We start from the raw sequence: 26841 nt of genomic DNA, 5'->3' as shown, positions 1-26841 counted from the left end.
CTAGAATGCTTGAAATACTAATTTCAAGAAAAATTTATTGGAGCATTTGTAGTTCTTAGGTAGCATGCTGAACTTGTACAAGGTTTTTTTTCTGTTAAAGATTCATGTACTTTACCTGACAGTTTTACATTAATTGACTTAACAAATGATGTCTCCATATTCTTTTTAGCTATGTACAGCTAAGAAGATGATTTAAAATGTTAACAGATATTCTGCTAGGCCTTATTTGAAACTTCATCTTTTTCTTGGCAAGGCACCAGCAGTTCACCTGATGGTTACCTTTTGGTCAGCCTAATCATGGCCTTTTAAAGAAATTTCTGGAGTGCTTATTTATGATGGAAGTGTATATATTTCTATTAGTGTCAATAATATTTGAGAGGAAATACAGGAAGATTTGGGGGGTTTTATGTTACTCTTAACTTGCTAGTGATACTGTGTTTTATATGAAATAGTCCGTTCTACTCCTTTTTAAACAATTTGTGTACATTGAATATGTATGATGCCCCTGGAGGAGTCAGGCATCTGTGCTTCTCTAAATAATCCTACCTGCAGAGTCTCCTGCTGGATCCTATATCCTGAAATACAGGTAGTGCCAAGGACTGCATAGGTGATCAGTTTGCTATCAGTATGTGGAAGGCTCAGCAGTAGGGAAAGTCCAAGCTAATAGATTACAAATAATTTCTGCAACTATGATTCTGAAACTTCAGTGTGTTGGAGTTTTGTGAAGATTAGATCACTTTAAGTCACTCTGCATTAGTTCACACCATTTTTATGCTGAAAGGACATCTTGTAAAATAAAGTGCTTCCAAAACTTTTGCAAGTTGCAAACTGCTCAGTGCTCTGTGTAATGTATGATGTGAGGCATTCTAAATTAATGCTGTGTTCTGGTCTGGCTAAGACCAAAAAAATTCAGGAAAGGGTTGCTATTTCAACTAAGACATTCTAGTTGGGAATGAAGATATTTTCTGTATCTTTCTGTCTGCATTGATGGCCTTTCCCTACACCTTGGCTGGAGGGAGAAAACTGTTGAAACTTTTTTTTTAAGGTGATTCACAGATTAACTAGTCTTCTGTGTCTAAATGGCTGTTTGAATTTCTCTTGTGAGCCTCATGACATTGGTGATATGAAATTAGAACCATGGCAGTAGTGTTGGCTACAGAATAACCTTTGTATGGGTATTTATGTGCTTTTGCGAATTGTTCCTCTTACACCTTAAAAATTCAGTCAAAGGGATTTCTGTATGAGTAGCCTGTCACCGGTCTGTCTAGAATTTTCAGAAGTTTCCTAGGTACAAGTTTGTTGATGCGCACACAGGCATTCAACTCACACAGTACAATAGCTCTTCCATAGTGCATGGGAATGCTGCTCTGCTATTTAATAGTGGAAGTGTCTGAGTTAATATGACAGTTTTAGACCTTCTAAAATATAATGTGCTCTATTTCTATGTAGTATGTTTATGTTTTTTCTATTCCATAATGTGTGTGCTTTGAAGGTATTAGTTATACCTCCTAGAGCTGAAAGTAGTCAGTTTTAAGTTTAATAATATTTAGCTTAGTTGAGATACCTAGTGAGGATTATGCCTCGCTGGTAGCCAGATGTTTATCACCTACTAACACAACTACTTTATAGATCAGTACCTCAGTTGCAGAACGTTTCCTAACCAGTGCTGAATATTTATAGTAAGGGGTGTCTTTAGGGGAAGTGGCTAGGTTGTGTGTGTAAAAGTGAGTAACTGTTTACATTGCAGTCTAGAGGTAGATTGCAGGAAAAGCTCCCTATGGTTTAACATTAGATATTCAGTATTTACTCTGCTTCCAGAGAGTACATTTATCAGTTTCAGATTAACTGTTTGTACATTTAGCAACTTGGCTTTACTGTAGGTCATCAAAAACCTCTTTAGAAAGAATTGTTACATATGCGAGGAGTTCTTTTTATGATCACAGACATTTCAGTATTGATTAAGAATTTATTTTGTGTCACTCTCAAACAACAGAGGGGAATAACATGGAGGATTTTTGCGGTACCATCTACTCTGATAGTGATGAATTCACTTGTCTGGCTTTGTAAAAATAATGTTTATAGATACATGTCTGGTTTTGTCTTAGTCTGTGAAAATTCTATACATTCTACACTGATACAGAAAAATTGTGAAATGTGGTCCTGTTTTAAAATAGCGGATGTTTTCTTCAATTATCCTTAGGTCTCATTAGGTGGTGTTGATCTTACAGTGCGGGTCCTCACAACAGGTTACTGGCCTACTCAGTCAGCCACACCAAAGTGCAACATCCCTCCAGCTCCCAGACATGCTTTTGAAATATTTAGAAGGTATGTATTACAACATTTTTAGGTAGAGGTTTTAAGAAACTCTCCAAACTTAACTTACAGATGTGTTTTACCATTAAAGACATGCTAGCATACTGCTCTTCACTGCATGTGAAAATTAGAGAATGCAATAAGTCACATTATGAGGCTTGAGTTTTTGGGAGCTTTTAGGTAGAACTGTAACAAGAGTTAGTGTTTTGAAAAAGCAAAAGTTAGAAATTTCTTAAGAGTGTTCTTACTGGCTATGGAAAGTCTATGTAACTGTTTAAAGCCATTTCCTCTTAGATACAAAATGTGAACTATGTATTACTGAGTTTTCAAATCAATTATATTACAGATTTTATTTAGCCAAACATAGTGGGCGACAGCTGACACTCCAGCATCATATGGGCTCTGCAGATCTCAATGCTACTTTCTATGGGCCTGTTAAAAAGGTAAGGTATCAAGATTATGAAACTACTGTGTCTTTTTTTTTTTTTTGAAAGTAAGCAAATGCACAGTTGTAATAACTTCAGAATTTTGTAAAATAAAAGCTTACCCATTGATAATACAAGAATAAGAAACAGATGCCTTCCATCAGCTTTATAATCTGATTCTTCCTTTGTAGTAGTTTTTGACTTCCCCCCTCTGCCCCCAATGTAATCTGAATGTGTCAGTTAACGTGATCTCTTTGTTACCTTGTAGAAAAGTAGTAACTTTGATTTGAAAGGACTCAGTGGTTTGAGTAGTTTGGGGTTTTTTGACTGTGAATCAAGTCAAAAGTGAAATGAAACTTGTTTCTCTTTAGAGTAATTTTTGTTAATGTGAGAAAGTGTTGCTAAGCCAAGTTTAGTCTGCTTTTCATATGCAGAGTGCTAGCAATGTAGACAGCCTTTTTTTCAAACATGAGAATCTTAGCGGAGTTTATAGACATACAATGCTTAGTGTTTATGTATACAAGAAAACAATTTGCTAGTGATTTAGACCAGCTCTAAAATGCTAAGCTACAGGTGGTAATGGCATGATGCTTGGGAACATAGAAGGCAATGCAAAATGAAAACGAAATCTTATAACACAAAGTATTAATAATGGGCATTTTTGAGGATGTTCAAACTGTATTACTGTACAATAAATATTTTCATATTTTTAAAGATAAGAGTAAGACAACTGTAGGGTGGGCAAGTAGTGGAATGGGGGGCAGAGAGGTGGCAGAGTCTCTGTCCTTGGAGATGTTCAGTATTTGACTGGACACAGCCCCAGGCATCATGCTCTAGATGGCCTAGCTTTGAGTGGGACCTGCAGAGGTGCCTGTGATTCTGAGGCAGTACTGGAGAGACTTTCTGTTTATGCCACCAGGTGTAGGCTGTTCTGTCACTGGTGTAGACTGATCCCATAAATAAATATTTCATTGTATAACTTTCGTCTGACATAAAATATTTTGCAGTGGAGAATAATCTAATAGTAGTTTTGGAATTTTAAAATAGGAAGATGGCTCAGAGGTTGGCGTAGGAGGTGCCCAGGTAACTGGCTCAAATACACGGAAGCACATATTGCAAGTCTCGACTTTCCAGATGACGATATTAATGCTCTTTAACAACAGAGAAAAATATACATTTGAGGTAAGTGGTGTGGTTTTCTCACCTGATTTTAAATAACTGTTTTAGGTACTTTCTTGTCCTCTTGAATAGTCCTTTGAAGACCAGGTGTGTCTCATTCTATTTGAGTGTGGATTAGGCCAGTAAATACAGGAAGCAGATCATTAGCAATGCACCTGGGAAGCAATCCTAGTGGAGGTAATTATTTGGGAACAGAAGTTTTCAGAAATGAAGGAGAGTTGTGAGTGTGGTTATTCCTACGCCATAGAGCTATAGAAAAGCTGAAGTTGGAATGCAGCAGGTGGCTCCATTTGCTCATTTGATCTTTGAGAAACTGGATTTAGAGGCCAAAGGGTGCAGAAGGGTTTGTGTCCTGGCTTAAATATTGAAGTGCTTAAATTGGCAGGCTGGAGCAAGTTGTAGGATGAATCAAAGAACTTTCATCCGTTCTCTGAGCTGGTGAGCCAGAAAGGGCAGTGAATAAGGTCCAGATAGATTCTTAACAAGGAAACTAGAGGGGTATTGCTGGGAAAGGTCGAAGTGGTCAGCTGATAGACAGTGATGAATAAGGTTTTAGGAGTGGAAGAGGATCCTGTGCCATGAGGTTTGAGCATCGTATTGTTAATGTCAATTAATGATTTCGGTTTAGACATTATCTTCTCTTTGAGGAAGCATTGGCAGCCTTGAAAAGCAGTATGGGTGCAGTTTGAAGTGGAGTGGATTTCCAGGTTTTCTCATCTACTTTTGACTGCGCTATGCATAGTAATTCATTTGCCTTTTTGTTTGGATTTTGCTTTCAGCTTACTTGGCATACTTCTAGCCTGTCAATAAAGAATGTTTCTTTGAAATGGTCTCAGTTGGAATTAAGGAAGGGAGGGTTTGATAAGAGGCTCTTAATAAACTACTCATAGTTCAAAAAAAGATTATTTTAGAGCACAAAGTCTTGTGTGTTGTGAAATCTATTGGAGGAGCATTACAGCTTTGAGCACTTTCTCTGAAGAATACTTGGGGCGAGGGGGAAGAAGAGGGGAACTTAACATCTCATTTTTTTTCTTGAAACTAGTGTTGAAATGGGACTGGTGGCTACCTTATTCCACAAAATTGTAGGCTTTATGAGTAGTAGAGCCTCACCCATATATGAATAAATAATACTTGGTAGAGCAGTGAAAAATATAATTTTTAATACATGCTCTAAATTATAATTTATTTTACTAAGACTAGATGATAGAGAAATAATGTCCATGTGCTTTTAGGTTGTGTATATTTTGTTTATTTCTGATTTGGGAGTTCTTAAACTCTTGCTTTGTGTCCCACTGTAACAAAAACATTAAGAAGGCATATTTGTTTTGTTTGGTTTCTTTGGTGAAGTGTGTGGGAGTTGTGTTTAACTCCAGCCAGGAAAGCTTATGAGAACTTAAGAGTAGAGTGAATTTTATCTTTGTTCATTGATTATTGAATACCATGATTAATTGCTGAATGCTGGACAACTGTTATTTTTCTGTCATATCAAATTAGTGCTTTTGCTGCAACATAGCATGAGATGACTTGTGGTCTGTGCTTGTGTAAGCATAAAACTGTCTGATATACAAGTGTTTCTGCAGATTCACAGCTGAACAGATTAATTTGAAGTTCCCTTCACAGTTGAACAGACTTTGCTGTTTTGTTTTGCATTCAGTGTGATTATTAATTGCAAACTCGACAAGATCCTCACAATAATCCTAATAGCCATTAAGCCATGTGATTAAGAGAAAAATGGGATGATGATGATGCAAAAATTATGCATAAGATGCTACAGAAACTTAAAGGATTGTTGCGTAGCGAAATTCCTTCACAAAAATTTATTAACTTATTATATTCCTATATAGCAATGTTTTATTTACGTATGCAAAAGAACTGGTGGCCATATGGGTCTAGGTTAATGCTATTTGAATCCAAGGGGAAGGATCTTCATGCAAGCCTTCAAAGAATGCTAATTTTTTCAAAGAATTCAATTTCTTCTAATCAAGTGTCATCTACTACTCAACATTTTTATGTTAGTTTATAGTACATCTCAGTATTTTTAAAGGTGAAATGCACAATTTTTTAATGATGACATCAAAAGGGGAGAATTTTTGGTTCTTTTGGTTTGACAAACAAGGAATACAACTGCAGCTATAGCAGGAGTAAATTTGTTGAATTATTCCACAAAAATGAGAGATTAGAATTTAAAACCGGCTTTCTTGTTTTCTCTTTTGGTTAATCTCTTTGGAAGATATACAAGTTGAAGTCTGTAAATAAAATATTTTGTCATTTCAACAAAATGACATAATGTTTTTACCTTCTAATTTCCTTACTTTCCTTCTAATAAATTATTTTCTGTGTAGAACTGGACAGAGGCAGTTCCATACCCAGAATCATCTCTTGTAGCCTCCAGATAAAGCTCATTTGGTAATATTTTTAGAACTAGGATTGTATAATCAGTTCTGCTCTTGTGCACGACTCTAGTGTTGTCTTTAAAATACAGCATTTTTGGAGAGGGGGAAAAAACGTATACATTCTTCACTGTTACATCAAATGTCTATATAAAAATATGTTTAGAAAAATGATATGCTACAGACTGAAGGAAGAAGAGAGCACAGGAACATCTGTTATCCCCATTTACATTCATAGCTACACTTTTTTTATCCGAGTTGAAGTTTTTGCCGCCTTCTGAGGCAGCATATTGCAGTGCAGTTCTTTGGTTCGTATTTTAATGCTAGCTTATTCTGAAACCCAAATGGTTCGCATACGTTAGTGGCTGAGTTGGCTACAGTGTGAAGTAAAATTAACACAGAAATATATAGTGGTTAGTATAAGGATGTTTAGCATCAAAAACCCCTCAAATTCCATTTTAGCTCTTTGTTTTCACTTTCAGCAAAAACAGTATATATATATTTCCTTATAGAAGTGATTTTTGAGAGGATTAATTTTAGGTGTTGATCAGAAATCAGAGTTTGAGAATCTGCATGTCACAGGCATTACGTCATTAATAAGCTGGATTTGGTTTGTAGCCTCGAGGCTTTATATTTACCTAAGTCCTAAAATCTAAGTGTCACCTTCTTTTGGTTTATTAAATTTATCAATCCATTTCAGTAAGACTTTTTGTTGTGACCATGTAAAAGATTACAGCGTTTTGGTGGTTTTTTGATACTAATTTGTGCTGGATCTGGAAAAAATGTGTGAAGGTGACAATTGTGTTTTAAATAAAGCAACAAATGAAGAAATAGTAACTGTCTGTGAGCTGCTTGGGAAGAGGCATTTTGGTACTAGCAAATAGTTAAAATATCTGGATACATATCATTTATTTCCATTAGTATGAATATTTCTGAATGCATTATGCTAAGAATGCTCTTAAGTTTAAAAATGCTATATTACTTCTCAATCATCCATAAGCAGTAGGTATCAAAAATTCTGACATTTTTTAATTTTAGACTTACTGATTTACTTATTTTTTAATTTTCTTCATCTAAAATGAATTTGAACTCATGTCAAAACCAGTTTCACATGATTTCATGTCAAGTCAACATTGTACATGTAGCGTTGGGTCCATAGTTGAAAGGTAAGGCTTATTCTGTCTGAGCCTTGGCATCAGAGAGACCTGGTAGTGAGATGTTGTGTGAGAGGCACTGTAATTAATGACAGAGTCCAAGTAGAGGCCAGTACATCCAAATTACTTTGACTGCATGTTGTCAGTGGTGGATGACTACAGAAGTGGCATTTTTTTTCTGAATTATTTAAGAAAAAAACTTGAGTACATTCAAGAAATAATATAATTTAATAAAACTTAGTTATACTCTGAAGTTTTATTTTTTGTGGGCGCTGTTTAAAGAACATTTTTAACACGGTCTTTATAGTTCTTTACATAGCATTTTGATCACTGGGAGTTGTTAGTGCTGCTTTTAGCCTGAAGGTCACCAGTTCGACTTGTGTGCCATGAGAATTAGGAATTTATGGGGACAGTGTAAGAGCTTGATACTGCTCTTGGAACTGAAGGTGGGGAAGCTGATAAAGTGACAGCTCTTGTGGGCAGTTACATGTCTGTGAGGTTTATTTTTTTCTATTTGGTGGTTTAATCTTTAGTTGCTAGAGGTCCCTCGAGTCTAAATGGGAATGTGAAATCAGAGATGTCTGCAGTTTCCTCAAACTAGAAAAAGGAAGAAAATAGAGATAAGGCTAAAATGAACTTCTAATGAATGGGAGCTCAGTGTTAGGTTTGAGGAAGCAGTAGTAGTTGGCCTACTCCTAGAGCATGTTAAGACATTTTTCTGCATCCAGGATAATTCACTTGCTAATTCATGATCGCTGGTGACTTACCTAACATACGGCTCTCAGCTGAACTCTTAAGAATACTGACAGAGGTGCAACAAGTTATGTACATGTTTTTACAAATGTTCTTCAAAGTTCATACATTTGCTGCACTATGGTGGGTTTTTTGTATTTCACCTGGGGAAGTCCTAGCTGAGGGCATCTGGGCTGTAAATAAATTGTTTCGGGTTATTCAGAAAGGAGGTGTAATCAATCTAGAGTATTTCTGTGTTATGGTGAAACTAGACCTTGTTTGCTTCCATTTGTGAAGATCTTGATTTCAAGTGCTGCTAAATGCAAAAGCATTTATGCAGTTCTTTGTCAGGAATGCTCAGGAACATCATTGATGTTTCCCATCATTGAGTTACTTGGAAGCTTTGGATTCACTCTGTTCAGCAAATGTTGGAGACAGTGAACAAATCCGTTCAGCCTTCTCAAAAATCACAGTGAAGTGAAACAGCTGGCTACTCATTCTGCTTTCAGCTCATGGTGACTATTTACTTGACAGAATTCACTGTCTGCATTGACCCAGGTGGATCATTTTGCATAATACATATTGAGACTTTGCTACTGAATGAATTCTAACCTTTCAAGCCTCAGAACTGTAATAGTAGTATTATTTTGCACGCTTGGAAGGTGGATATTTTAAGCAATCAGTGCTGTTGGTCGCAAAACATGATACTTACTTCTGCCATAGCCATAAATTAATTAAGATATTTGTCTTTAGGAAATTCAACAGGAAACGGATATCCCTGAAAGAGAACTGGTTAGAGCCCTACAGTCCCTTGCATGTGGCAAACCAACACAACGTGTTCTCACAAAAGAGCCTAAGTCAAAAGAAATAGAAAATGGTCATATATTTACAGTGAATGATCAGTTCACATCTAAACTACACAGAGTCAAGATTCAGACGGGTGAGTGACCTTCATATTCTAATGTCTTGCAGTCCCAAAACTGCCTTAAAAAGTCAAATGATCTTTTGCAGGATTGATGTCCATACAAGTAAACGGAAGAGAGTAATTTTTGTTCCTGATGATTGGCTGCATCAAAATGAAAATTTAAATGTTGAGAAAAGGAAATCATAGTTAAGCCTTTTACTTTACGAAATTTATAATTATCCCTTAAAAGGAAATGTTGAGAAAGAAATAAAATTCAAATTAAATAGCAAAATTAAAAATATGCTACTGATTGATTCAAAAATAGGAAAATTGCCTCATAAGTTGCTGTACTGCTGAGATGTTTTTAGCCCACGATACAACAGCCATTTCCAAGTGCCAGGTAGTTATAATGTTTTTGGGCAATGACTTGGGTTTAACAAATAAGAGAAGCTGATCGGTACAACACCACCTCATTAGCTCAGCAAAGTGCTGCTTTGTGTTATGCATAAGTTTCTGTGTAAGTTTCTAGACCTTTTGCCTAGAAAGCTCTCTGGAAATAATTTCTGAGTTGTAGCATTGCTGTGGATACACTTCCTAGAGTATTTTGGAAGATTAGTTCTTACATTTAGTACATCTAAAAATATTTTCTGACTTTGCAGATCTCGGTACATAAAATATACAGCATCATGGGCAGTATTTTAAGTGCAGTGTTGTAATTCACATGCTGTTGGTTGCACGTAATGTAACTTGCTGGGCTTCTGTGCAGCAGGCTGTGTCCAGGGATGTAAGCATGTAAAACCCAATAGTACCTACATACATTGCATTGCGTGTATCCCTCTGCGTCAGCGGTAGCTAGACTGCCTTCATGCCCATGCAGAGTGCTGTGGTGTCAACGCATTTGCCATGTCTGGAGAATTTTTCTGGTGAGCAGGAGCACAGCAGCCAGATGAGGATGTTGAGAACCCTCTGATCAGGGCCCTAGGCACTTCCCTGGCATAATTAAAGTGAATTCTGTGACAGCTGTTTGAGCTTCAGTGGAATTTTGCTTTTTCATTGCCACTCCACAGATGACTGAATATGATTTGGGGTTCAAGATGGTTTAGGGGCAAATTTGATACTTGTGTTTTTATACCAGATACACAAAAAGATTTCTTATGTGTATCTCTTTAAAACTGACAAATACTTGGGGCTTTTGAGTGAAGGGGGAGAAGTGGTACAGGGGTGTGGGAGGAGGGCTTGGTTATAATGATGCTTGGGTGAAAGGGTAAGAAAAGCTAGATGTCAGGGCAGCAATAAAGCATAAATAAAAGAGAACAGAGTACAAAGAATATAATTGAATTGGAGAGGACAAAGTTGGACCATTTCTTCTGACCAATGAACTTTTAAAGTATTTAACTAGTTTGTGAAGTAAATTTTCAAGCCTTTTTTAATTTTAATTAATGGATTATTTGCAATATTAAAAAGAAAAATACTTAATGGGAGTGTGGGGGTTGGTGATGCCTGTAAGCAGATTTGAGTACTGTTCAAATTTTAGCATAGCAATAATTAAATAACACATTGTTACCTTGTCAGTTGCTATCAAAATATGCCAGAAGGTGTTAATGTGTTCTTGTGGCTGCTTTTCACAAAAAAATCAAGTTTGAGAATGTCAAAACTCAGGAAAATATAACTTGATGTCTAGATGAAATAAATAGCGAAGCTAACACACAAAGAAATTAATTTTAATTTTGCTAACATACTTTACATTCTCTTTCTTTTCTTTAAGTTGCTGCCAAACAAGGAGAATCTGATCCAGAAAGGAAAGAAACAAGGCAGAAAGTAGATGATGACAGAAAACATGAGATAGAAGCTGCTATAGTTCGGATAATGAAATCTAGAAAGAAGATGCAACACAATGTGCTAGTAGCAGAGGTATACTTGTATACAGTTTTGATATGGGCTTGGGAATACTTTATGCTTTTCCTATTAATTCATGAAAGTTAAACAGCTCTCACTAACATGATTCTGAAAGGCTTTTGAGAGATGCTGTATTTAATCCATCCTTTTTTTCCTCCCTGTGTATCTGAAGACATCTAAATCTTCCTTTCTCCTTTTAGTGCTATTAGGATGATACCAAATTTGTTGAAACAAGTTGGCAACAAAAACCACTGTACTTAAGATCAAAGCAGAAAATAATTAATGTTGTTACTGACTTTTTGGTCCAGGTTTGAGAGATTTGAGCTCTTAGAGAAAGAGCTCTGCTGCTCTTAACTCCTGAGTTCTGACAGCTTCAGGAATAGTACGCATTTTCCACTCTTGAACTCCCTTAGGGCTGTGAAACTGAGAGGATTCTCAGGTTGTGACCATGCCTCTGTGGAGGCTACGTACTTTGAATCATACCCAAAAATAAACAAGCAAGCAACTGATGGGTGGAAAAAACTGTCAGTTTGCAGACTGCTTCTTTAGTTCATGGTTGTAGCCAGCCCTGTCTAAATATATTTTTCTGATTATTTTGGTCAGTTAGGATACTTAATAATAATCTTACTTGTCCTGTGATCTCATATTACTGGTTTTGATCTTATGTTTTAGGTAACTCAGCAGCTGAAGGCCCGATTCTTACCAAGTCCAGTTGTTATTAAAAAACGTATTGAAGGACTTATTGAGAGAGAATATTTGGCACGAACACCTGAGGATCGCAAAGTATACACTTACGTAGCATAAAATGCGTTCAGAAAATTTGATTTATTCTTGGACTATACTCTTCGCATGAACTGGGAAGTTCTTTTAAATCATTAATATTAAGACGACCATCTCTTCTATTAAATTACAGTACATGTTCTAGACCATTCAGATCAAGGCTTCTACTCCTTTTGAGAGTTTTCAACATCGATTGATTGAGCTTCAGGCTTTTCAACGTTATCCCTGTAGAGATCATCCTTACAATTCTTCGGGAAAATGTGAATGTGCCGCGTTTGTTTTCAATACTGTATGAAAACAGAAAAATAAAAACAAATTTAGAAAATACAGCTCATTTAAAAAAATAAAATTGTTGGAATTTCATTTCCCCAGATCTTCAGTGTTGATGTAAATGTGTTTCTGTAGTGTTGCTTAGCACTTCGCGCATTGTATAAGTTGGGTTTAAAAGAAACCACAACTGGTAAGGCAGAATTCCCAGTTATATTGCTCTGCTTCCAATGTTTCTTTAACTAGCCATGTTTAATTTAAATATTTGGTAATTTCTTGAAGACCCAAGAAGACAACTTGAGCATGTTTTACTCTTCCAGCTGCACTCACTGTTCCAACAACATGAATGAGGAACTTCTGGGGGCTCAGAAAAGACCGTAATAATTTTGGCTTTCCCTTCTGTAATTTGAGTTCTTCTAAATTAAACTCTATATTGATTAGGTTTGTCTGGTTTCTTTATAGGACAAAGGAAAAGATTTTAGTGTGTATAAACTGTATAATAATTTTTGCTGTTGTACTCACTGCTGATGGTGGATTGTACAGGGCGATGTTTTTATTTCACTAAATGTAGACAAAATAAATTTAAAATAAATGGATTTAGTGTACACAAGCAACTAATTCAAGTGTGTTAGAGTACAGGGTTGATAATCTTTTGGAACTAAATACTGTCCCCTGGGGAAACATACTGGGATTATATTTTGTTAATAAACATCATAGATGGATCTGCAGCCCCAGGGCTTCCCATCATAAGTGCATATTTCAGGAGATTAAAGTGAAGCCAGTGTGCACTCTTTGTTTTTAAAAATGCATTTTAAACATGCAATAAACAATTGTTACTGTAATGAAATTTTTAGTTCTTACCCTGGAACTTTTTTCTTCTTGTCAGTATGCTGCAAAAATAGATTAAAAATTGCAGTTTAGTGACATCATTATTCTCAGTTAAAAATTGTCTGAAGGGTGCATTGCACTGCAGAGTTCTTATTAAACAGTATTTCTGACATTCCAATGCACATATTACATAGTTTCTCTACCATAGCTATTCTTCTGTTTTAATTCAAACAGGTTTTTTTTTTTCCTGGGTTCACATTACTTTCATCTGTCTGTAGGTACTGAAAAATACAGTTGGGATGGGCTTCTCACTATGTACAGCTGGAGTTGAAACAAAAAGAAAAACTTGGTTGTAGAGCATTAAGATACTGCCAGAGCATTTCTTGATTTAGCTGTATTAAACAAATAGGTGGTGGTGGTGTAATGTAGCAATGCGGTTGGAGAGTATTTTTCATAAATGTGTCCCAAATTTCACCCCTCTCCAGCCTGTTAAGATACAAATCCTGGCTATTGTTCAGTAGTAGGATATTTCCTCTAAAGAGAGGGACTGGAATTGGGGTGATATTTTAGCTTGACTATTCTGAAGCTGCTTTTTTTAAGAAGGCTTACTTCATTTACTGCCCACTCCCAACACACACACACACATACTAGCTTTCAAGTCATCAGAGGAGAGGTAGCTAAGGGACTTTCCTGCCATTGTTCATCAATAATTCAACCCCAAAAGAAAGCAGCGAGGCCATCAGCCATTCTAAAAATCTATTTGCTGACCGTTTGTCAGCAGACCTGTGTCTCTGTACAGTATATGAAAACTTCAATAGAAATGTAATCATTGTTTAGCCAGAGAACAATACTAAATACAGGTTGGATGAGATCTGGCTTTTGGAATGTGTCTTAAGTCATCAGAAACATCTCTTCCATGTATCAGTATGAAGGTTTTTTTATGTATATCTTATTCTTTAATAGCATGAATGTTGTGATAATTACATGTTAATACTTTTCCATGTGCTTTTCAGGGAGAAATGGGTTCGTGTCTTTCCCTGTGAAGCTTATAGAGATACTAATGTTGCTATCCATGACAGTGGGACTTTGTCCTTAGCCCCGTGATTGTACTTCTGCTGTGCGTCAGCGGAAGCTTTCTGTCTCTGGTGGCTTTTGGAAGTGTTGAGACTTGAATGTTACATGAATCACTGTATAGTTATGTGTTTAAGGGTGTTTTTTATAAGCTATGTGGGCAAGAGTGTTTGCTAAAAGAATAACAGGTGGTGATGGCTATTGTCAGTAACAAATACTAAAGCATATAGTTTCAATTTTAAATTTAATAGAATTTTGAAGACACTGATTATTCAGGAAGGGACTTTTGCTGACATCACCTTTTGGAAGTGTGCCCTTTACCATTGAACAAAGATACTGAGGATTTAAAGATAGAAAATGTGAAAACTGGTCAGAGAGAGTAAGACATCACTAGGACCCCGCTTGAGGTGAGTTTGATGCTCGTGCCTTTATGCTGTTCATGTACATGAGAGATTTCTTTTACAGTCCATGAGAGAATTCTGCTATGCTTTATCTAATTTAATTTTTGCTTCCTTTCTTAATTTGCACTTAAGACTTCTTTGTAATTTTGTTAAAATCTCATCAGTAGGATTGTAGTTACATGTATGAGTGTAATTATCAGTAAGTTTGGTTTCTTTGCATTAATGTGCAGTTAAATGCAGTAACAACATAATAAGTATGGAGTTTAATCCTTTAGAATTTTTAAAATTAAAAGTAGGGTTTGAGTTTTATAGCTATTTGAAGATACATAGGCATGTACTTTCCTTGTAGACAAGTTTATTTTAAAGGGTCGAGAGTACACTTCATTTACCATGATAACAAGTAAGATTATCCTGTGTATCCCCGATTCAGTTCTTGTTTGTTCCAGTGTTAGCTATCTTTACAGCTTTGATTTGTTCTGTCTCCTAGAATTAGTCTGTACAATTTCCCCATTTGTTACAGAACAAATGAATGCTAAGCATGTCTGCAAAGCAGATTGAGTCTTGGATGCTAAGCTGCTACTGGATGAAATGTCTGTCCTTGCCCCCTTTCATAAAGACAAACTTTGCCTGTCGACCGTAAAGCTTCCAATGTAATACTGTCTGTTCTTGTTACCTTTGCTCATTGAGAATTGGCAGCTGCCATAAGATTTACTTTCTCGAACCTGTAAAAACAGAAGCACTGCACGAAATATTCTGGATGACTGAAGTATTTTTATTTGCATGTATTGTAATCAAATTGTACAGTACCTGATAGGTGACACATATATATGGTAATAGAGCCTGCCATGATGCATAGTTTGGGGGATAAGCTTGCATGGAGATGGTGTTCCCATTCTGTCAAAAGTAGCAAAAATTGGAACTACTCGTGGCCTCTAGTTGTATGTCTAAAACTGGCCAGAGCCTTTATAGCTCAATCAAACTCCTTAACTCTGCTTTGTTCCTCACAGTGGTTAGAGGCAAGGTGGGCTCTGATCATTAACTCCCCATTCCTCAGAGCCCCTGTGGCTTAGAGCGAGGATTTGCCCATCTAGAACTAGGCTTACAGTAGTGTGTAGAGCTGGTAAGAGCCATCATCTTGTGTCTGTACCAAAGTCCAATTTATGTTAATATTCATTTTGATATCTTGGATAGTAAATGAAATAACCAATATGCTCAGTCTGAAGCATGAGTTTAATGGCTCCTCTGTCTTCTGGAATGTGTCATGTGGAAAGTTTGTAAAATGCAGAACTTTATCCAACTGAAAGCTGAACAGGAGAATAATAATTCACCTTTCCATCCTTCAGTATGTAGGGAGGTGTTCATAGACTGTGCCCGCAAACTGGATTGAATATTCTGAATCTTTCAGTTGGCTTTGTCACGTCCCGCTCTTTCGTCTCTCACAGGCTTTATCCATGTTTTAACTCTGTATCTAGCGTGGCAGAAGTGAATGTTAATGTTGGGATGTAGAGCTGCTGTTTTAAATGAAAATAGTGGCACAGCTTTAACAAAGCTGTGACGAACAGGCAGTGCGTGACGGCCCCCACCTCAGTGCAAGCTGGCGTGCACTGTGTGGGCATGGTGGTCTCCTTCAGAGCAGCAGGGCTCCCCAGGTGCGCTGGGGTTCATATGTGTGGTGTGAGCTTACTGACGTGAGTGGCCCTCTCACTGCAGGAGGGTGCTGCTGGGTTGGCATTAGTACATGTCAAGTTTATAGAACAACTTCACTTCTGTCAGGGTCTTGCTCTTTTCTTCATTTCTCCTCCAGAACTGGAACTTTGATAGTGAGTCCACAGGAGTTAATGTGTCTAATATCAAGATGAACATGAAGTTTTTGGATAGGAAAAGAAATAACATTTAAACGTACGGCAGTGATGTTTCATTAATTATTCTTTCTTCTGCAGCTCAAAACTTAGCTTTTATTCCAGGTACAACATGCTGAGGAACCCTCCAGCCTGAGTGACTGTTACTCTGTTCCTCCTCTTTGAGCACCACGTTGCTGTGCTTCACTTAATTTGTATGCCTTACCCTCCAAGTGCTGGCAAAGCATTGACGTTTGATCTGTCAGAAGCTGAAGCTAAAGCGAAGGTGGTGCGGTGTATTGTGCATGCTCAGGAAAGGAACGGTTAGGCAGCGGAGTGACGTGTGTTTGCAGCGTGGGGCCGCGTTGCTGTCATCGCAGTGTGTCAGCTGTCATGCGGGGAGGAAGGTGCATCTCGGGGGGAGAGCAAGGGAGGTGCGTGGAGCAAAACTTCTGAAATTGTGGGGGGTGCTGTCAAACCTTGTGCAAAATGTGGGGTTGGTAACTTGTATTCATCGTGTCTTAAGCTGTGCTGCTGGCTGTGGCATGCCCCATGACTTCCAGCAAGCAGTAAGCCTTGCTCGAGAGCTGCCTTTTAACCCCAAAACCAGAGGCTGCAGGTCAGAACTGCCTGAACCTCAGAACTTGCGACACTGATGGAAGCAGCGCCAGCCAGGCAGCGGGGGCTGTGCCGGGGCTCTCAGCCGCGCCGCGGCCCGAGGGAGAGGAGGAGCTCTCAGCCCCCGCCGCGGACCCAGGGGGGTCGCACACAGCCCCGGCCGGGCTGGGGGGGTGCTGGGGCCCGGCCCCCCTCGCTGGGGGAGGGGGGTGTTGGGGTCCCTGTGCTCCCGGGGACGGGGCGCACTGGCGGGGGCGCCGCCGCGGCACCGGGGGCGGCCGCCCCCTCCCCTCCGCACGGGGCCCTGCTATAAGCTTTCCTCTTTCCTCTTTTTTCCCCTTTCTTTTCCTTGCCCCGACTAAAGCTCTATTAAACATCCAGTAACGCCTTCAACAAGCCGCTCTGCGGTTCCTGACGCGAAAGCATGTGTTTAGGACCGGCAGGGATGGGGCAGGCAAAGCAACTTCTTTCTCCATTTAGTGTGATACTTTTAAGGATGAGGCAAACGAGGGCTGAGAGTTACATACACGAGGTCAGGTGATCAAAGAAAACAGTGTTAGGTCTGTGAATTGCATCTGAATGTCATGAGTCTTCAATCTGGTCATGGGACATCTTTTTAAGTTATAATGCCAGGTTTTAGTTCTCGAATGTGTTTCTTACAAGCTGAAAAAACTTTTGAGACTTCCAAAAGCCACAGAAATTGTGTGAATTAGTTAACAGTGATAAATATATTTGTTATTATTTATTATCTAGTTACTTATTTTCCATTCTATCTGGTGTAACCACCTCTTTGGATAAGTGTTACAAAGTTGGGGTAACCTGTGAGTTGTAGCATGTACTGTGAGTCTTGTGCATCATGAACTCGGAGCAGGCTTAAGGAACTGAAGAATACTAACGAACCCTGTCTAGACTGAAATGCTGGTGTCTTGAGCTCTGTTGTGCCAGCAATTGGCCTACAGTTAGGTGATCTGACAGCACTTGGGTTCACTAGTTAGTGCCTTCATAAGGAAACATGCATTATGGAAATCAGGAGGGATTCAGCCCTCCCAGAAGGAATATTTCCGGAACTGTTGGAAATGCTCCTGTGCATGTTTCATGTTGAGTGATGTGTTTTAATAAGAAACTATGATTTTGCAGTTCATAGAGGTTCTTAACATCCAGCACTGCGTTGGGCAGGAGCACTCTGATACTGCGGCTTGTTCCAGAGGTTCATCCAGCAGCAGTAAGCAACTGCTCGGTGCCTTTAATATTCACTGGGTGAGTGTGAAAGGCAGGGGCTGCACTAACACACTAAACAAAAGGTGCTACGAACAAGGTACCCACTGGTTTCTTTAACACTGAGCTTTTGTAAGAACCCTGTTATATGCACATTCACTACAGGCTCTTGTCTCCTCATACAGTTTCGTATGAGCAGTGCTGTAACAGCATGTTGACCAACACCATTGCAGTGGTTTGTTCTGTGTCTCATAGCCTTAACTAGGAAAAACGCCTCTTGAAATCTATAGGAATTCATCCCAAGTTCCAGGCTGCATCATTTAGTGCTGGGTGCTCGGCAAAGAGAGAGATCTCAGTTGCTTGTTCCCTTGACGGAATTGCTCCTTATTGCACTCTTGGATGAAGCTGGAAATTGCATTTCTCCAGGGAAGCAGATTTCACAAACAAGTGAGTATAAAGTTCTAGGAAGTCTTGTCTCAAATTAAGCCTAGGAAGTCTTGATTCAAATTAAGCCTACTGTTAGTCTTTTCTGAGCTGGAAGCCAGGTGAGGGAGTACTGTCTGAAGCTGCACTTGTCTGTCAGTTTGGTCCATGTGTTGTGATATAGAAGAATATTTTACACTGAATCTGCTCAGGTAATAATGGCGTCATAAAATGAAGAGCAACAGAAAAGTGAAGTTTTAGCTAGGAATTGGTGAATAATAGACACAAAAGAGTGAAAATACTATTCTAAAGGGTAGGGGATATGCTCCAGGTTCTCAAATCACTGGACTTCTGCACTTTAGCTGCAGTAACAATTGTGCTTTGAAAATCCAGTGTAGATGTGGTCTTATTACCTGGGGATAATTATGCTTTCTCTCTGGTGGGCTGCTAGGATCATCTTTAGTCTGCTGGGTTTTTTACCTTCTTGTTTTTAATCTTAGGTTTTTATTATTCTCATTATGTTAGTACCTGGAGCCTCAGTTGTGATCACATTGTATTTATCCTATATGTGAAAAGCCACAGCACTGGTTCTTGCTTTCAGGAGCTTATTATTGTATTTACATCTAATGTGAATTTCTTTATTTTTACAACTCTGAAATTAAGCCAAGATTTCAAGGACAGCCTGGCAGTTTTAGGGAAGTGCACTCACAAACTGTGGTTTTGCAGCATAATATTTCTGCCTCATTCAACACTAAGGCTGTGAGGTTCAGGCAGGTACTTCTGGTCCTTCAGTCTTCTCATACCAAACACAATCTGACCTTTGTTTTCACAGTTTTTGCCTGCAAAAAAAATCTTGCAAATGTGGTGTGACTGTAACTAAAACAGCAATATCTGCCTGGGTCTCCAGACAGCCTGACATAGTCTGCTTGCTCTCAGCAGCTGTTTATCCTAAAGCAAGAAGGCGTATTGCTGTTCAGGAGAGACAGTCCTGTTTCAACTCCTCCAGTCTAGAACTGCTGACTTGGATTAGCTGTGGACAAGACAAGGAAATTCTCTGGAGAGATGATGGTCTGAGAGCGCCTTGCTTCTCTTTGCCTGAGGAGAAGCTGGGAGGGAAGGGGGATCCACCAGTAGGTGCAACTTCCATTCACTCTTTATGAATAGCTTTTAGCAGTCCTGTTCTTGGAAGGAAAAAATCACAATGGGAAGGGAATTCCTGAAGTCCTCGAAGTGAAGCTCCGTTAGAGCCTGATAATGCCTTACTATGGCCTTTGAGTTTATGTCCAGCTTTGTCTTTGCAAAGTTTGCTAGAGCATGCCTCAAATACCAGTGACACCTGAGTTTCTTGGACCTTGTGAGCCACTTCTGCTAATACGTGTTTGATGTTTGGATATTGCTCCTTTTGAAATTCTGGTAAAGATGAGGCTAATAATCTCCTGCAGCTTGTCTGTCACAGCATGTGTTACCAACTTCATTATGCAAATCTGCAACTCCAACATAATGCGGGATCCAGGCCTAGACTGTTGTTTGGTTTTTGGTTTTTTTTTTTAAATTAGGATATGGGGTGTATTATTCTGTATCTCAGGAGGGTTGTCCTCAGGAAAGGGAGTAATTAGAAGCCTTCACACTGCGTAGGTCTGACTTGTTCCTTAAGCTGGAGCTTGGACTCGTTGGTGAGCTCACTATCTCCTGGTGACTTGCTCTTATTAATGCTCAGTAGGGTGCAGTTTCTCTCAGCATCTGCTGCTGGCCTTCCAAGAATTTTGCCTTGAGTTGTCTTCAACAATGCTAAATGTAAGCTGATTAAATAAACACTTCACTAGGCCTTACAAGTCTCAGTTTTATTTAGATGTGTCTGTTTTCTTTTTCTGGAAGGTTTTTAATTGAAGTGTAATTTATATTAGAATTGTTAGGTTCAATCTTTCAGCAATGAGTCCCTGAAGCTAGGCACTTAAATTCATAGGTAGGCAGGCTGACTCCCCCCTTGTCCCACACTGGCCTGGGTGGAGTGGGGTTGATGCTGGGGATGTGTGCAGGGGACTCCCAAAGATACCATCTCAGGTCAGTGGTAGATTTTTGGGTCTGTGTAGGACTTGACTTTGGTTTTCTGATACTGATTTCTGATATAACCTCCTATTGGCTCATTATGTTTAGTGGATTTTGGTTTGTATATATGGAGTGCTTTGGGGTTTTTTTTAAGTATTTTAACCGAACTGAAAACTAAGGAAGAATCTGTCTGTCTGCAAGCACCCCATAACTTGTTGAGGAGATATAGCCCAGGTTTGGTTGGAGCTGAATACAAGAGCTGCCTCAACAGGTTGTTTAAATAGAAATCTCCCAAACTTGGTCTTTGTGGCTGTGGTGGGATGTCAGTAGCCAGGCAAGGACATGCAGTGCCTTCTTGTTACATACTTATTACTAATAGGAAGCTATAAAGGGCAAGGCATATTTTGCAGCTTTTGGGGGCGTGCAGCACGTGCCAGTTGCTGCGAGCCAAGGCACGCCACCGGTAGCGGTCAGTACGGGAACCTGGCTGCCAGCACTGAGGCCTGAAGCATGTAGGAGTTTCTGCAAAGAAACTTGTACATCTTTGGTTACGAGTGCTTATTTGAAAGGCTTTCTGCTTTTCCCTGTGCTCAAACTGCTTGACTTTGAACCATCTGAATGACTAGAGCAGCCTTCAGCTGTGCATGCCTTCTTCAAGGTTTCCCTTGTGCGTGGCTGTAGTGGCCATCAGCCGTGTGACTGGAAGGAGGCCAGCGTATGTCAAAGGCATCTACAGAACCACGTCTTGGACGTTTTAGGGCATCAGGCGTGGGAAAGCTGACTCAGGCTTCAGGTACACAGAGGTTCTTTGTTCTTCTCTCCAACCCCTGTCTTGCCGCTGGATCTGGTGCACCCGCAGAGCACAGAAGAGGGGCTGGGGGGAGGGCAGCGTTACTGTGCAGTTGGTGCTGTCAGTGGACTGGCTCTTGCCCAACGCCGTTATGGACTGCAGCAGCATCCTCTCTCTCCCCATTGCCTTTTCCTTTGGTTAGTCAAAGAGCAGGAACTTGTTCTGGGGTTGGCAGCTGTGGTATCAGCCTAGTTTGCATCACTGCAGTAGCCCCAGTTCAACGTAAGATTTCCTAGATCCTGTTGAAGTTGGTATGTATTTGGAAACTCAGTCTTCAGTCTAGGCTCTCCTTTTCCTGACAGATCATTCAGGTACCAGTGGTAAAAGCTTGATTGCCTCAAAGACTATGCCAGTTTTAATGTGGGCTTCAGCAGGGTCGTGCTTTGGTCCATTGCCGGTGATCTCCCTCGTCTCTGTGTCTCAGTGCTGCTCTCCCAGCCTTGTACTTGCACCAAAGTCCATGTTGCTTGAGGATAACTTATTTGCTTTACTTTTGTAAATATAGTCGCTAAGTATACAGGGAAAATGTGGTTTGATCCTATTTGTCACTCTGACAGTGTGTGCTGTAGTGCCGCGAGGGTGCCTGTTTACTCTGCTGTGGCTGAGGGTCAGGAGGAACCTCTCTCATTTTAGTTTGCATTTTTATCTCCTGTGAGTCTTGAAACTCTATCTTGCCCGTACATCTCCTAGCGTAGTGTTTCTCACGGCAGGAGTCTCAAGTCGCTGGGTCCCGTCAATGGGAGGAGTTGCAGCCTGCTGCGCCGATGCTGCTGCCAGGTCAGAGCTGTGGCTCCAGCAGTGGCCGAGGGTCAGCCCTCCTGGTAGCTCTGTGAGGTAAGACAGGCTGCAGCCTGCAGCAAGCTTCCCTGTCCCTCTCCTCTTTATAACTGTATTTTTTCTTTTTTTCATTTTTTTTTTTTCCTGATTCTTTTTTGTGTGTGTGCTCGGAACCTGATTCACAGTGTGCGGTGGAGCTCTCATTTTCTGTGTCTGCTGACAGACCCTTGCTGGATTCCTACTCTTTGTTAGCTGGTTAAAAAGAAGAAACAAGAATCATTTGAGAGAGAAGTCTACTTAAATAAATGCAGTAGGTTAGAATTACTTTTGCTCTTTTGGTCATTGGGGTTTTGCTTTCCTCTGAAGTGATGATAAATTGCAGTCACAAGGTTTGGAGCAAGAGACAAAGTCTTTGAAAAGCTTATTGTATTCAAGTAAGACATTAATCCTGATTTTTGTCTCAGTACTGTCTATGCTGTAGATAATTGCCATCTAGCAGGTTAATTTAGTATTTTTGTCCTTGTTCTAGGCAGAGTTTGAGATTAGTGTGAAACAAAAATATCTTTTAAAAGTTAGTAAGCCCAAGACATTGCGTGTATTTAATGAGGCCTGCTCCTCAGATGCTTAGGTAATCCACACCCAGTCTCTCTGAAGTTAATTATGTGCTAGTATACAAAGCCTAAATCCTTATAAAGTAACTTCCTTTCAGATGTTACTATGAATTTATTAAATCCTGTGACACATCATCAGTCTTGTTGGTGTCAGCTAGAGAGAAGGGCTTGAGCACCACAGAGGACTAGGCACATAGGAAGAATTCATTATGAAAAGGAATTTTTAATTATTTTTCTGTGCCTTTCCCCTGTAAGATTTTAAACATACAGCAGACAGTATTCTCTGAGGCTTCACACCATAGTTATTTACATTTGGACTTTATTTTATGCAGGGTTTATTAGCGTGTATATTGGTGGTAGATACAGATATTTGTATTTGACCTGCTCTTGCACAAAGCTGGGCTACCCCAGCAGTCTGCTGTCCATTCTGCTGTGTTGCCGTCACTACCATGTGGGAATGGGGCTCCAATATATTTTTTGAGTACCATATCAGAATTTCCCCCCACCCCACCCCCCCAGCAGAGTGACTTTTCACATAGGATTGAACTGGTATTTTTCTAATCTCTAAAAGAAATCTTTCTTGGCATGTTCAGTAGGTCACTATGAATAATGTGCTTTTCCGTTTGGCAGCCAGACTGGAAAGCTGGGGGAAGGGGAAGCAGAGAGGAAGGCAAGGACTCAATATGTTCAGGGATCGGAGTGAAACTAGCACTTTCCTTTTGCAAGATCCAGCAAAAGCCGACACTTTGTTCTGATGGCTGTCATCCCTTTCCCACCTGAGACCTTCTTGTGCCTCTGAGAAAAGCAGTGGATGAGGAGGTCTAAACTCACCAGGCCGCAGCAGTGAGGGTCATGGCATCATGGCTTTACCCCAAGGTTCAGGGGGGCAATAGATTGGAGACAAAGGAGGGTGTGAGAATACCCTTGTCCGAGGTTGGGGGAGCCCTTCCCTGTGGACATTTAGATGTGAAAGCAAAGTGGAAGAGGAGCAAAGCACTCCTCTATTGGACAGGGCTTAGCCAGGGTGTGGGGCTGCCCTCTGAAGGAGGGGTTCAGGCAAAGGCTGATGTTGAGTTCATCTCATGCTCCTCATGGTAGGAGTGGTGTGTACCCCTGACCTGGAGCTGCTGGAGAGTTTATGGGTCTGAGAAGCAGGCCTAAAACTGTTCTCCAGGCAGCTCCATCAGCTAGACCTCACAGGTGAGACTGCTTCCCCATCCCACCCCACCCCAGCAATCACACTACTCACAGAGGAAACATGGCATGGTGGCAGGGTTCAGGATTTGGCCCTTTTTGTGCCTAGGCTCAGTTTCTTGGATGTTATAAAACCTGGTGACACTTGAAATGGATGGCAGTTACGTCAGATCCCAGCTCTGCACAGGAAAGATGCTGGTCACCTTCAGCAGTTTCTGTGAGAGGCACCTGCCCATCTGGAAACCAGTTTGGCTCCCACTGGCTACAGTGGGAGCTGGCGGGAGACATCGTGTCAGCATTGTTTCTGAACCCCCCTCCTCCCGGCTCACCAGCCCTTACTCTCTACAGCTGCTTTGCAAGAGTTCACATTTACCAGTACTTTATCTTCTTCACTGCAATGCTGCTGCCCCCATGGGATTTTAATCAGCCAGGCTGATGCGATTCGAGTGGGGATGGGGGCCGAGAGCTACGCAAGCCCATAGTGATGGATGGGATTGCACAAGGAAAGCAGTGCTCGCCAGCGCTCGCTCCCTCTTTGCCCCCATGAGAATGAGTGGTTTGCCAGTGGAGGAGTGACGGGGTCCCCTGCAGTGTGGGAGAAGGGGAAATGGGGGGCAGGTACCGGGGCTGCAGTGTAGTAGCAGCCCAAGGGGGTGATCACCTGGGGAGGGAGCGAGTGTGTGGGTGGGGTGAGCCTGCTCGTGGGAGGGGAGGGCATGGTGGAGCAAGCGCTCTGCGATTGAGCAAACGCACATGCTCTGTGTTTTCAGAGGCATTGCAGCGTGTCCCTGAACTTGGCGCCCAGCCCCTAGTAATGTGGTAAATCCTACATCCGTGCATGTGCTCTGTAACCTTCTGAACCCCGAAAAACTTCTGGCATCACATTGCCTTGGGCAGGCTTAATGACACGTGTGGAGAAGTGTTTTCTCACTCTCATGGAAATGGGTGTTGCTAGCTGAAGCTGATCCCCCTGCTGCTTTTTGGGAGGGTACTTTAACCTATGGCTGCTCTTTTATCCTCCTGATGCCCTTCATAACCTCATAGATCATATATATCTTATAGCATATCCTGCCATGGTTCCTACTCCGGACTGAAGGTCCTCATCTGCTCGCTCATCCCAAAGTGGCTTCTTTCATTACTCTTGTTTTCTTCCTCCTGATTTCTCCCTAAATCTCCACATCCATCTTATTAAAGGGCAGCTGGAACAAGACGTACTATTCAAGTTACAGATGTGCTGTAGATTTATAGGTTGCCATATGATGTTTTCTGTTTCCCTCCCTATTTCTTTCCCAGTAATACCACTGTTTTGGGGTGCTGCTGGCTGCAAAGCTGCTGCTTTCACCCATACAGCTGCTCAGCCCCTGGTAGCATTGCTGGGCTGTACGCCAGTCCGTGGTCCCACCGCTGTGTGTGCAGCGTGAGGATTGTTTTTCCCCCCTGCCATGTTTATGTTCATTCATACTTACCCACCTTGACATTTACTGGGCTCTGCTCGCTTGCCTGACCCCAAGGCAGCGTGGCAGGGGTGGTGCGTTGCTGCAGCATGCTGCTTCCATGGCCATGCCAGGCATCGCTGCCGTGCGCAGCACTGTTGCCTCTGACCAGAGCAGGGACCCTGAAATGCAGCTTGTGCTTCCAGCTACAAACTGAGCCCTGATGAACATTCTTAGTTTCAGTGTTTTCTTGTACAGGCAAAATTCCCCTTTTCCTCACATGCAGGAAGGCAGATGACTGCTTGCCTCTGCCCTGTAGCAGAGTTGATGAATCATTTCCTTTTCCATAGTTTAGTAAAATTGTTAAATTGTGTTGTTCAGAGCTCATCTAGAGTGGTTTAATGTTTTGAGCACTTGCACTCTTCTCTTTGCTCTCTTCCTGCAATTGTCCGAAGACTGGATTTTTTTTTTGTCTCTCTCCTGCCAGTTGTTGTTACTTGCTCAGAATGGTTGTGGGTGGGTTTGTCTCTATCAGTGCAAATTAATTTTTTTCCTCATTTTCTACTGGCCTTTTTATTTTTATTGTACTTTGATGTCAGTGAGGTTTTAAAGCATGAATGTGTATTTCTACCAGTGAGAGTGATCTTCTACACAAAGGAAACCAAGGCAGTGCTACTCGTACCTTTAGACCTTGGAGATTTTGCTCAATTGAATATAAATCTAGGGTTGGATTAAAAAAAAAATAGTTCAAAATTTTGAATAACAGACTCTTATTAATGCTGGGATTTCTGCACAGTGAACCACTGCTTTGTGTGCTTGGCTGTTTGAGAGGAAAATTGGTATGTCAGCAGAGAGAGATGTGTTGCTCTTAATTAGATTGAGCTGGATACATCATCAGAGGCCCCAGTTTTGATGTAAATACTGGCTGCAGTGGGGGCAGTTCTGTATAGAAAATGGGGACTGGCTTGATTTGTATGTATTGCTCCTGGGTTGGCAAAATAAGGAGATGAAGGGACAGTGTGATTTATTATCTAGAAGAGGCCTTGGAAAGAGGTGTATTTTCAGCATTCCTATTGTAGTGTACACAATAAGCTAAATTAAGTACCAATATATAAACCCAAGGAGCAAGAAAGAAAACCTGGAGTTTGCTTAAGGGTGCTGATTACATGGGTATCTCAGCATTTAAAAAAAAAAAAAAAAAAAAAAGATGGGGGGAAGAGGCAAACACAGCACTGGAAGGGGGAAGCCTGGTACCCAGCTTTTACGGGCTATGTCTAATAACCCAGGACCTGGTTTCCAGCTAGGCAGCAAGCTACCTGTGTTGTAAAGTGCATAAATAGGAGTCAAGGTTTTTTCACAAAGCTCCTCTTTCCTGAGGCTGATTCATATCTGCCCTTATTGTTATCTGTTGCGTTCACATGGGTTTTTTTCTTTTGTTAGTCCCTTTTCCTTCCTTGTTTTTAAAGAATAGCTTATCTATATGCCGCAGAAGGGTG

The 26841-nt window shown here is 40.5% G+C and overlaps 1 protein-coding gene across 1 annotated transcript in view; it reads left to right on the top strand.

The window, feature by feature from the left end:
- Window positions 1-12480, top strand: part of CUL3 (cullin 3) — a 59510-nt gene extending 47030 nt beyond the window's left edge. Inside the window, exons 11-16 of the mRNA XM_074833702.1 lie at window positions 2201-2325; window positions 2660-2756; window positions 3786-3920; window positions 8947-9133; window positions 10863-11008; window positions 11666-12480. Of these exons, the coding sequence (XP_074689803.1) occupies window positions 2201-2325; window positions 2660-2756; window positions 3786-3920; window positions 8947-9133; window positions 10863-11008; window positions 11666-11797 (822 nt within the window). The 3' untranslated portion in view covers window positions 11798-12480. The remainder of the gene's footprint in view (window positions 1-2200; window positions 2326-2659; window positions 2757-3785; window positions 3921-8946; window positions 9134-10862; window positions 11009-11665) is intronic.
- Window positions 12481-26841: the final 14361 nt, after the last annotated feature.

This window comes from Strix aluco, chromosome 9 (assembly GCF_031877795.1).
Source record: "Strix aluco isolate bStrAlu1 chromosome 9, bStrAlu1.hap1, whole genome shotgun sequence".
In the NCBI taxonomy this organism is placed as follows: Eukaryota; Metazoa; Chordata; class Aves; order Strigiformes; family Strigidae; genus Strix; species Strix aluco.
This window is presented reverse-complemented; position numbering and strand designations above follow the sequence as displayed.